We start from the raw sequence: 12271 nt of genomic DNA on the forward strand, positions 1-12271 counted from the left end.
TCTCATTTTGTGATATACATTATTTCTTTGCTGAATTGTCACATATGATTGCTATTGTCTTGCCGCAAACCTGCTGTTTGCTTTTTGCCAATGTTTGCTTTTGCCTTGCATGAACAAACGTTGGCCATTATATTGCTTTTGCCTTGCCATTTTGGCCAATGTTTGCTTTTGCCTTGCCATTATATTTCTTTTGCCTTGCATAAACTCTGCAGCCCCTTTTCTATGCACCGGCCTTGCCATTATATTGCTTTTGCCTTACCATTATATTTGCTTTGCGATGCATTGGCCTTGCCATTATATTGCTTTTGCCTTGCCATTATATTGCTTTTGTCTTGCCATTTTGGCCAACGTTTTCTTTTGTCATTATATTGCTTTTGCCTTGCATAAACCCTGCAGCCCCTTTTCGATACACCGGCCTTGCCATTATATTGATTTTGCCTTGCCATTTTAGCCAACGTTTGCTTTTGCCTTGCATAAACCATGAAGCCAGTTTTAGAAAAGATGATAAATCGGAGGGAAAATTCAAAAAAATCGGAGGGAAAATTCAAAAAGCTGGGTGGGATTTTATTAACGATTTTCGTCTTTGAAGTTTCATAAAGTTTGTAGTTTTACAAAAACCTTCAAAGTTATACTTTTTTTATTTTTTGTTAATTTCTTAGTTTTACTGCACATAGATAAACAATTTTATGGTTATACCAACTATATAATGTTTCTTATATGAATTTATTGTGTGTCTATATACAAATATCATTGATTTCATGATTTATAAAAGTTTTCATAAGACACGAGGTAAAGTTTAGGAAAACAACTATAAAAGAGTCTTGTGTTTCCTTCCCGCGAATAAGAAACAACAAAATTCCAAAATAAAAGAATTATTCTCATTTAAATTTTATTATTTTAATATTTTAGTCAATACTAAATTTAGATTTCTAATTATAAATTATGATATCAAATTATTTAAAGTTTTTATAATTTTTATAATAGCTAAAAGTAAATAAAAAGATAATTTGTATTGTTTTTTTTAGCCATTGATTGATTTAGATCAAATGTCCAAAATCACTCTTCTATCTATCTTGATCATCCTTTCTTCTTATTGGTTGATTTGTTTATGGCATGGATCCCACTAAATCAGTGGCTCACAACCGCTCATTAATCTCAACCAGTGGACACAAATAAACGGATTATTTTTATTTTAATTATTTTCTTCTTGTTTCTTTCATCGTGTTCTTCTTCCCACAGATCTCTATCTTTTTCTTTCCTCACATATCGGGAAAATCGCATAAAAAACCCTCAAAGTGTCACTTACTAGCACTTTAAACCTTGAAGTTTTTTCACTAACACTTTTAACCTTCAAAGTAACATTTGTATCATAAAAAACCTCCAAAGCAAAAAGTTGACCAATTCACCAGGTAATTTTTTTCAAAAATAATTATTTAATTAATAAAATAAACAAAATAAAAAAAAAAAAAATTCAAATAATAAATAAAAATCGAAACTTTTAATAAAATTCACAAAAATGAAAACATAATAAGAAAACTAAATTGAAATTTTATAAAATTAAATAATTTTCTAAAATTTTAACAAAATAAAAATAACTAAAATTTTAATAATAAATAAGATTAAATTTAAATAGAGAAGAACCAAACAAAAAGTTAATTTAAAAGAAAATTCAAAATAGTTTTATTTAATTATAATATTTATTTTTTCAAAAAATATATCATATCATCTTGGACAATAACAATTTCAAATATATCACTAGTGACAATGATGGTTTCTGATTTTTATTTAATTTATGAGTTTTTATTAAATTTTACAATTTTTATTTAATTTTCTGATTTTTTTATTTTTCGTTTATTTTAATTATTAAATAATATTATTTAAAATATTATTAAATTAGTTAATAATCAAAAATTAAATAAAAATCATAAAATTGAATAAAAATTATAAATTAAATAAAAATCAGAAAATTAGAAAAAATCAGAAAATTAATTAATATTTAGAAAATTAAATTCAAAAATAAATGAGATCAAATTAAAAAATGGAAAAATAAAAATTCATATATTTCAAAAAAAGAATGAAAATTCAAAAGTTTGAAAAAGATTTTCTGTCATTTTCAACGATGATGTTGGAAACTATCATTGGAGATATGACAATTATCGTCATTATTAATGGTTATGTGAGAAACCATCATCGTCGTCACTAGTGAATTTGAATTTTCTATTTTCCAGTTTTTTTTTAAATTGTGAACTTTTTATTTAGTTATTCTCTATTTAAATTTAATCTTATTTATTATTAGTTTTTAAGTTATTTTTATTTTAATATATTTAGAAAATTATTTAATTTTAAAAATATTTATTTAGTTTTCTAAAATTTTTATTGAATTTTTTTTATTTTTTCATTTTTGTAACTTTTATTAAAAGTTTTGATTTTATTTATTTTTGGATTTATTTATTTATTTATTTTGTTTATTTTATTAATTAAATAATTATTTTGAAAAATTACCTGCTGAACCGGTCAATTTTTTGCTTTGGAGGTTTTTTATGATACAAATGTCACTTTGAAGGTTAAAAGTGTTAGTGAAAAAACTTCAAGGTTTAAAGTGGTAGTAAGTGACATTTTGAGGATTTTTATGCGATTTTCCCCTCACATATCTCTTTTTCTCTACTCACAGAAACACATCACCGCCTCTGCTCACATATCCATCGTTACTCTCTCCCCTCTCCGGAGATAAAACGACGTCACCTATCTCCATCTCCAACTTGTTTCAGTTGGAATCTCTCTCTCTCTCTCTCTCTCTCTCTCTCTCTCTCTCTCTCTCTCTCTCTCTCTCTCTCTCTCTCATTCTGGTTTTGTCACTGTTTTTGGTATAGAAAGTTTGAATCTTTTTGTGTCTGTGTTTTGAAATCTAGGTTTCAGGTATAAACAGAAGATGAAGAACATCAGGAGACAGAGAGAAGAGAGAAGAGGCAAAGTCAGAGCTCTGTAGTTATGGAGATGGCGCTATGACGACCATGAAAGGAGAAGAGAGCAGAGGCTTAAAGTTAGGTTTTTGGAAACTGGGTTTCATAGATGGAGGTTGTACGGCGGAGGAGGCAGAGCGGGGGAGGCAGTGCGGATGAGGCGGTGCGAAGGAGTTAGGGTTTTTTAGATTTTGTTTTAAAATCTGGTTTGTATGTAAACCGAAAATATTTGTAATCTGGTTTAGTTTATAAACCAAAATCAGTTGTAAACCGAATTTTTAATATAAACCAAAATCATTTATAAACCAGTTTATTTTATGTATTGAAATCAGTTGTAAACCAATTTTTAATATTATACCAAATTAAATCTCAAAATTAATAATAATAACCAATTTTAAATTTTATTTTATTTTTATCAGTAATCAATATTAATTTTAATCTTCATAGCATTGTAATCTGGTTTAATTTATAAACCAAAAATATTTGTAATCTGGTTTAATTTGGAAAACAAAATCAGTTGTAAACCAAATTTTTAATATAAACCTAAATCATTTGTAAATCGGTTTATTTATCGAAATAAGTTGTAAAATAATTTTTAATATTAACCAGATTAAATCTCAAAATTTATAATAATATTTTTTGTCAGCACTCAATATTAACATTAGTTTTAATTTCATAGCATGAAATAATTCATTATAAATTATGTTATTTCAAAATAAAAACACCATATAAAATAATGTAATAGCCAAAATAAGATGCTATTAAAATAATTTATCATAGTTAATGATAAACACTACAATATCTCTACTTATTATAGCTCATGAATAAATGTTATTCTTATATTTGCCTTTAGCTTGCCATTAACTTGTCAATTATGAAGGGTATTACTGGTATTTTGAGAAAATATGACTAGTTACAGAAATTTCCTTTTAGGGGGTACCAACTCCATAATGTATTTTGTAATTGTGGCATATTCATGCATTTTCTCTAACTTTTAATCTTATTAAAGACATAAAAATTTGGGAAATTTTCAAAAATACCACTTTCAAGATACCATTATTCATCTTGAATCTTTTTGTGTCTGTGTTTTGAAATCTGGGTTTCAGGTATAAACAGAAGATGAAGAACATCAGGAGACAGAGATTCAAAAGTTTGAATTTTTTTGTGTCTGTGTTTTGAAATCTGGGTTTCAGGTATAAACAGAAGATGAAGAACATCAGGAGACAGAGAGAAGAGAGAAGAGGCAAAGTCAGAGCTCTGTAGTTATGGAGATGGCGCTATGACGACCATGAAAGGAGAAGAGAGCAGAGGCTTAAAGTTAGGTTTTTGGAAACTGGGTTTCATAGATGGAGGTTGTACGGCGGAGGAGGCAGAGCGGGGGAGGCAGTGCGGATGAGGCGGTGCGAAGGAGTTAGGGTTTTTTAGATTTTGTTTTAAAATCTGGTTTGTATGTAAACCGAAAATATTTGTAATCTGGTTTAGTTTATAAACCAAAATCAGTTGTAAACCGAATTTTTAATATAAACCAAAATCATTTATAAACCAGTTTAATTTATGTATTGAAATCAGTTGTAAACCAATTTTTAATATTATACCAAATTAAATCTCAAAATTAATAATAATAACCAATTTTAAATTTTATTTTATTTTTATCAGTAATCAATATTAATTTTAATCTTCATAGCATTGTAATCTGGTTTAATTTATAAACCAAAAATATTTGTAATCTGGTTTAATTTGGAAAACAAAATCAGTTGTAAACCAAATTTTTAATATAAACCTAAATCATTTGTAAATCGGTTTATTTATCGAAATAAGTTGTAAAATAATTTTTAATATTAACCAGATTAAATCTCAAAATTTATAATAATATTTTTTGTCAGCACTCAATATTAACATTAGTTTTAATTTTCATAGCATGAAATAATTCATTATAAATTATGTTATTTCAAAATAAAAACACCATATAAAATAATGTAATAGCCAAAATAAGATGCTATTAAAATAATTTATCATAGTTAATGATAAACACTACAATATCTCTACTTATTATAGCTCATGAATAATGTTATTCTTATATTTGCCTTTAGCTTGCCATTAACTTGTCAATTATGAAGGGTATTACTGGTATTTTGAGAAAATATGACTAGTTACAGAAATTTCCTTTTAGGGGGTACCAACTCCATAATGTATTTTGTAATTGTGGCATATTCATGCATTTTCTCTAACTTTTAATCTTATTAAAGACATAAAAATTTGGGAAATTTTCAAAAATACCACTTTCAAGATACCATTATTCATCTTTACCACCACTAAAGACATATTTTCAAAAATACCTTATTTATTAAAATGGTATAGACTTTTATATCTTTATTTTTATATGCTTTTCAAAATTCTAATCCCAAATTCTAAATCCTAAACCTCCAATTCTAAACTCTAAACCCAAAATTTTCAACTCTAAACCCTAAACCCTAAACTATATACCCTAAATTCAATATCCTAAACTCTAAACCCTAAAGTCTAAACTATAAACCCTAAATCCTCAACTCTAAACCCTAAATCCTACTCCCTAAACTCTAAACTATATACATTAAACCGTAAAACATCAAATCTAAACCCTAAATCCTAAACCTTCAAATCTAAACCCTTCATTAAAAGTAGTGGTAAAAGTGGTTAGTGTAAACATAAAAAGTGATACTATGAAAATGGTATTTTTGGCAATTTCTCTAAAAATTTAGCTACAAATTATTTTAAAATAAAAAATTTCAAAACTATATACCTTCAAAACTTAAGTAATTTTATTAAAAACTGAATTATGAATATTATATATAGATATTTAAAAAAGTCATATTCAATTTTTCTTAGAAAAATATCTAACAGAAATCACATATTCAATTTTATTGATGATAAAAACATATTTTAATTTAAAAATTTATAATAAAAATATTGTTACAAAACATTCAAACCCGCACCAAAACTGCGACACCCACCTAGTACTTTTTGAACCAAAAAAATTCTCATGATAATCATTTTAAGTTTTAACTGTGCAAAGTACAAATAGGTTGAAAGAATTCACTTCTTTTGGCATCAAAAGAAAACTTTATTAAGTAGCTAAAGGTTTCCAATCAAGCTTCATTAGCTAGCGATGGGAGAGCTTTATCACAAGGAAATAATAGTCTGAAGCTCGTGATCGTGTCCTGCCTTCGCATGATAATCATTTTAAGTTTTAACTGTGCAAAGTGCAAATAGGTTGAAAGAATTATCTTGAGAATAATACTTGTTCCTATCAAGATGATATAAAACAAAACAAAGAAACTACTCCATTCATCAAAAGTTATGTTATGTACTTCAACCTGACGAATATAGAAAGGGGTAGAGATTGTTTTTTATTTTATTTTTAATCCTTAACTTGAGTTCTCACTGAGTTGAGACGACCCTGATGTTGATCCTGATGACGAAGAGGAGGAAGATAACAATCCACTGAACGGCCACTGTAATGAGAACCTTCTCTCGCTCCCACCAATGTTCCTTGCATCCTCTTCCACATTCTCATTACTTAAGTTGATGATCCTTACACTTCTTGTTCTGGGTCTCAACAGATCAGTCTTTAACTCCTCCTCATCAGGAGGTAGTTCATACCGGCACACAGGACACGAACTGTGAAGCTCAAGCCACGGTACTATACACCGCATGTGAAACTTGTGCTTACACGGCATCTCTGTAGCTTCACTTCCTTTCTCAAAGTCCTCCAAACAAACTGAACACTGCAACGGCTCACATACTTTAACAGTTCGGAGATACACCACTGCTTCCTTTCGTGCTGGAAGAGTACCTTGTCGCGTTATTGGATCGTTATCAGCTAGATTGTGAAGCAAGTGGTCTAACTCCTGTCGAGCTAAGTAATCTCCAATTGCGGAACGAGAAGTAGTGTTCCCGTCCGAGTTAATCCCTGCACGAATGCCTTGAACCAACTGCAATATTGCAGCTGAGCTTCTTCGTCTCATCCTAATGATAGAATCAACCTCCCTGTCTAATTCAATCTCTCCATCATGTTCCATGTCTCCATGATTATCGACGTTTCCATCAACATCAGCAGCAGAAGCAGCGATATTGACCTCATCTTGGCTCATTTCCTCAACGAACCCGCTTTGGCAATAGGGACATTTGATGTCCGCGTCAATGATAGGATTCACAGCTAGCGAACACATATGACACCAATACCTAGCCGCCATTGCCTCTTCCTCCACTAAACTCTGTCTCTCGTTTCTGAAACAATTATAAACCTATAAAGTTTCCATCTTTCATCTGTTTTAAAATTCAGTTTTAGCAGATCTAAATAAAAGGAATCGCATTCCAGAAGAAAACTAGAATCATCGCATCAGGAACGGGAACATTATTCACAAATTTTAGACAGGAATAGTCTTAAGAGATTGATTTGTAGCAAAATCAAGCTTCCTATGCAAACACAAAGTGATCTAGAGGAAAAAGAACAAAAAGCTTCTTACTTTCTGAAGATACAGAGGAGAAACAGTGATCTTCTTTCTTCTTTAGATCTCCACTAAGAAGCTTCTCTTTATCTGCGGGTCTGAAGAAATGGCGAGAGAAAAAAAATAAGACGAAGAAGAAAATATATTTACCCCAAAGTAAAGCTCATTAACGACGATAATAGGGTCAATTCAAACCGAGCTAACCCGAAGTAAACCACGTCAACTATGTGGATCGACAGATTCGGGACAGGCTGCTCAACTCTCCCCAGCTCCAACCGATGTTCACTCTCTTCTTCAACTTTATTTTTTTGGGTTATTGCTCCCTTTTAGCTAATGATGTTTTCTTTTCTTCTTCTTTCCTGTTTCATTAGTAACTTGTTTTCACAACATATAAAACTCAGTAAATGTTTATAAATTTTAACATTTTGACTGTTGGTCCCAGATATTGTATCCAAAGAGTTATCTCAATACACGTTTGTTTTGGTGGTAGAAGTCTACCTTTTCTCATTGCATAACATGAACTTAAATAGGAAAGTACAAAGCTTGGAGTATCAACTCCGTGAAAACATGGAAAGTGGAAATAGTGGAGGAGATGGTTCCTAAACACAAAGATGACCAATTCTCCTCTTATTGTGCAATCGAAATTCATTAGAGAAATAAAGCAAATAAATAGCAACTGCTTTACTTAATCATACTTCCGGTTTGGCACTCTTTGCCGGTTTGATCTTCTTGGTTCAACTTCTTCTGGTTCATCTTCACTCTCAATCTCGTCATGCTCTACTATTCTTGCTTCTCTTGACTCTGTAGACGCATCATTACCGCCCTCCCGGAAAAGAATCTTGTCCTCAAGATTCAGATTGGGAAAACTCCTTCGTAACTGATCAATCTTCTCCCAAGTAGCATCTGCAGCAGGTAAGTCTTCCCACAACACAAGAGCCTCCTGTAGCAACTCACCCGCATGATCCTGGTCTCGAAAACGTAGAACACGCAGAGGTTTCAGTCGGAGAACTCCGTTAGTGCGGATAGGCGGCAAGGAACCTGAGGTGGGAGTCTCTTCGCCAACATGTCTTTTGAGGAGAGAAACATGGAAGACATTATGAACTCTAGAACCCTCCGGAAGCTGAAGACGATACGCGACTGGCCCAATGCGTGCTTCGATCCTGAACAGTCCATAGTAACGTGTGGAGAGCTTGTGAGCAGATCGCTTCAACACTGTATGCTGACGATAAGGTTGAAGACGCAAGTAAACCCATTCTCCAACCTGAAAAGAAATGTCCCTCCGTTTGTTATCCGCGAACTGCTTCATCCTGTTTGCCGCTGAAGACAAGTTCTTCTTCAACTCTTGTAACACCAGGTCACGCTCCACAAGTTGGTCATCAAGTTCTTGGACTGGTGTCGATAGTCCTTCATAGCGAATGAGAGGTGGGGGATCACGACCATACATGGCTTTGAAAGGCGTCATTCCGGTAGATGCGTGGTAAGTTGTATTATACCAATATTTGGCCCAAGGGATGAGGAAGCTCCACTGTTTCGGACGGTTATGAACAAAGCAGCGTAAGTACTGCTCAATGCATCGGTTGACAACTTCTGTTTGGCCGTCGGTTTGCGGATGGTAAGAGGATGACATCTTCAGTTCTGTTGCAGACAAACGCCAAAGCTCTTTCCAAAAATTACTAACAAAGATTGGATCCCGATCACTTACAATGGTTTTGGGAATGCCGTGGTGTTTGACTATAGCTTCAAGAAACTTAGCGGCAATTCCTTTTGCGGTGTAAGGATGCGCAAGAGGCACCAAGTGAGCAGCTTTCGAGAGACGATCAACCACAACCATGATGGACGTGTGATTATCAGAACGGGGCAGTACGTCGACGAAGTCCATGGAAAGATCCTCCCATAGTTGATTGGGGATAGGAAGTGGCTGAAGAATTCCTTTTGGTGCCAAGCTTTCAGACTTCACACGTTGGCAGACATCACATCGAGCAACAAACTCACTTACTGACTTGTGCATTGCTGGCCAATAGTACTGTTGTGATAAGCGTTTGAGGGTCCGGAGTGCACCAGAATGGCCACCCATTGGTGTGTTGTGATATTCATGAAGGAGAGCATGTACCAATGGAGAGCTTGGAGGAATAACCAGACGGTTATGGTAGTGCACGAGACCATTCCGCTTCATGTAGGGAGCTCCTGGTTTCTCATCAGCCTGCTTGCTAACTTTAAGGAGATATGGATCTGTTGTTTGTTGTTGACGAATATCTCCCCAAAAATCTGTCTGCTGAGCGTAAATGGCATTGAGGCAAGGGCTATTGGCGCGACGAGAGAGAGCGTCAGCTGCGGCGTTCATTGAACCGGGCTTGTAGGTGATTTCATAGTCGTAACCAACAAGCTTGCCCATCCATTTTTGCTGTTCTGGAGTCATAATGCGTTGCTCAAGTAAGTACCATAGACTCCGTTGGTCTGTTTGTATCGTGAAGAACGTCCGAGGAGATATGGTCGCCAAGTGCGAACTGCAATGACAATAGCAAGCATTTCTCGAGCATAAGTTGACCAGCTCTGTTTCGCTACACCCAGAGATTGACTCATATAAGCTATTGGCTTGCCATGTTGTGTGAGAACAGCACCGATTCCATCACCCGAAGCGTCTGTCTGAATGGTGAAGGGACTGGAAAATCTGGCAAAGCCAATGTTGGAGTTGTTGTCATTGCAATTTTTAATGCATTGAAGGCTTCATCAGCAGGAATAGACCATGCGAACTTCCCTTTCTTCAATAGGTTGGTTAGTGGCTTGGCGATCAATCCGTAGTCCTTAACGAACTTTCGGTAGTAGCCGGTGAGGCCAAGGAAGCCACGCAATTCCGTGATATTGGTTGCGGGTGGCCAATCCAACATCGCTGTGATCTTGGTTCCATCGACTTTAACTCCATCTCCTGAGATCACATGGCCAAGGTAGTCAACTTCCGACTGTCCAAACGCACACTTTTTCTTCTTGACGAACAGCTTCTGGTCTTGTAAAATTTTGAAGACCTGTCTGACATGTTCAATATGATCCTCCCACGAGTGGCTGTAGATCAAGATGTCATCAAAAAAAACAAGAACAAATTTACAAAGGTGCTCCCGAAATACCGAATTCATCAATGCTTGAAACGTGGATGGAGGGTTGCAGAGACCAAACGGCATAACCAAGTATTCGTAATGTCCGTTGTGCGTGCAAAAAGCGGTTTTGTGAATGTCTGCTGGATGCACTCTGACTTGGTGGTAGCCGGCGGTAAGATCAAGCTTCGTAAAGACCGTCGCACCGTGTAATTCGTCCAACATATCATCCACTGTCGGAATTGGAAACCGGTCCTTTACCGTGGCTGCATTCAAAGCTCGATAATCGGTGCAGAATCGCCACGACCCGTCTTTCTTCTTGACTAGTAGCACCGGAGAAGAGAACGGACTGGAACTAGGTTGAATGAAACCAGTACTCATCATGGCTTGAACTTGCCGTTCAATCTCCTCTTTCTGGAAGTGAGCATATCGATATGGTCGTACATTCACAGGGTCAGCTCCTTCGTGCAGTATGATATGGTGTTCAATTTCACGGGATGGAGGCAACTGATCCGGTGTATCGAAGATGGCGTCGAACTGTTCCAACAGAGGTTGAAGTTTCGTAGGGATAGTCAAAGCGGCGTCGTCTTCTTGATGTACGGCAATGGTGAAACAGGCCTGGCCCAATTTGATATCCTGTAATATTTCCTCCGTTTGGGCCTGCGAAATTGAACCACCTTGGAGCCCATGAATGACTTGTTGCTGTCCGGCCCATGAAAAGCTCATCGTCTGCGCTGTCCAGTCACACAACGTCGGTCCCAATTGTTGTAGCCACTGCATTCCCAGAACGAGGTCCTGCCCTTTAATGGGTAGAGGAAAGAAGTCAATTCGGAAATGAACCCCGTCGATGATCGTCGGCACATCTTTGTAGATTCCGGTGCACCGAATGGGATGCCCATCAGCGACACGAACATGAAAGGGTTTGGCCGGTGAGAGCTTGAGATTCAAACGACCGGCGACCTTATCGGTGACGAAATTGTGGGTCGATCCACTATCAATCAAAGCCACGAGCCTCTGTCGACTCACCTCAGCATTTGTGCGTATGGTTTTTGGAGAGCCCCATCCGGTTAGAGCTTGGAGCGTAATTTCAGGTTCTGGAGTTTCGTCATCGTCCTCATCCTCCGAGTCATCAATCCCCTCAATTAAGAGCAGCTGTGATTTCTGGCAACGGTGGTCCGGAGTGTATCGCTCATCACAGCTAAAACAGAGGCCCAAACTCCTCTTCCGTTTCATCTCGTCCCAGCTCAAACGTTTAGGGGTTCCGTTGGTACCCGTCTTAATCGTTGGATTAGGTGCTGGTGGTATCGGCGAGGGATTGCGTTGAGTTTTGTTAGTGAAACCCGTGAAACGTCGCTGCCGTTGTAACTGCTCATCTTTCATCCTGGCAAGCTCGATCGCAGCTTTTAACGTTTTAGGTTGAAACATACGTATGCCGTCAGATATATTATCCTTGAGGCCACCAATGTAAGTTCCAATCAACGCTTTTTGTGTCCAACCCGACACCTTGTTCTGCAACCTCTCGAACTCCCGTTGATACTCCTGCAAGGTTCCAGTCTGTTGTATCTTGGAGAGTGCTTCGTCAAAATCTTTTGCGGCAGTTGGTCCGAAACGAGCCCACAATTCTGCCTCAAACACTTCCCAGGTGATAGGTGTTTGGTCGTCGTTGAGGGCCTTACTGGTTGCTTGCCACCACTCGTTTGCTTCATCATTCAAGTGGTATGAAGCAAAACTCACTTTC

At 35.7% G+C, this 12271-nt stretch overlaps 1 protein-coding gene across 1 annotated transcript; it reads right to left on the reverse strand.

The window, feature by feature from the left end:
* Positions 1 to 6206: 6206 nt before the first annotated feature.
* On the reverse strand, positions 6207 to 7803 carry LOC108820533 (E3 ubiquitin-protein ligase SIRP1). The gene is made up of 3 exons (XM_018593489.2): positions 7652 to 7803; positions 7466 to 7545; positions 6207 to 7226 (listed from the first exon to the last, which is right to left on the reverse strand). Exon 3 carries the CDS (start codon positions 7190 to 7192, stop codon positions 6365 to 6367), a length of 828 nt encoding a protein of 275 aa, XP_018448991.1. The 5' UTR covers positions 7193 to 7226; positions 7466 to 7545; positions 7652 to 7803; the 3' UTR covers positions 6207 to 6364.
* Positions 7804 to 12271: the final 4468 nt, after the last annotated feature.

This window comes from Raphanus sativus, chromosome 8 (genome assembly GCF_000801105.2).
Source record: "Raphanus sativus cultivar WK10039 chromosome 8, ASM80110v3, whole genome shotgun sequence".
Taxonomy (NCBI): domain Eukaryota; kingdom Viridiplantae; phylum Streptophyta; class Magnoliopsida; order Brassicales; family Brassicaceae; genus Raphanus; species Raphanus sativus.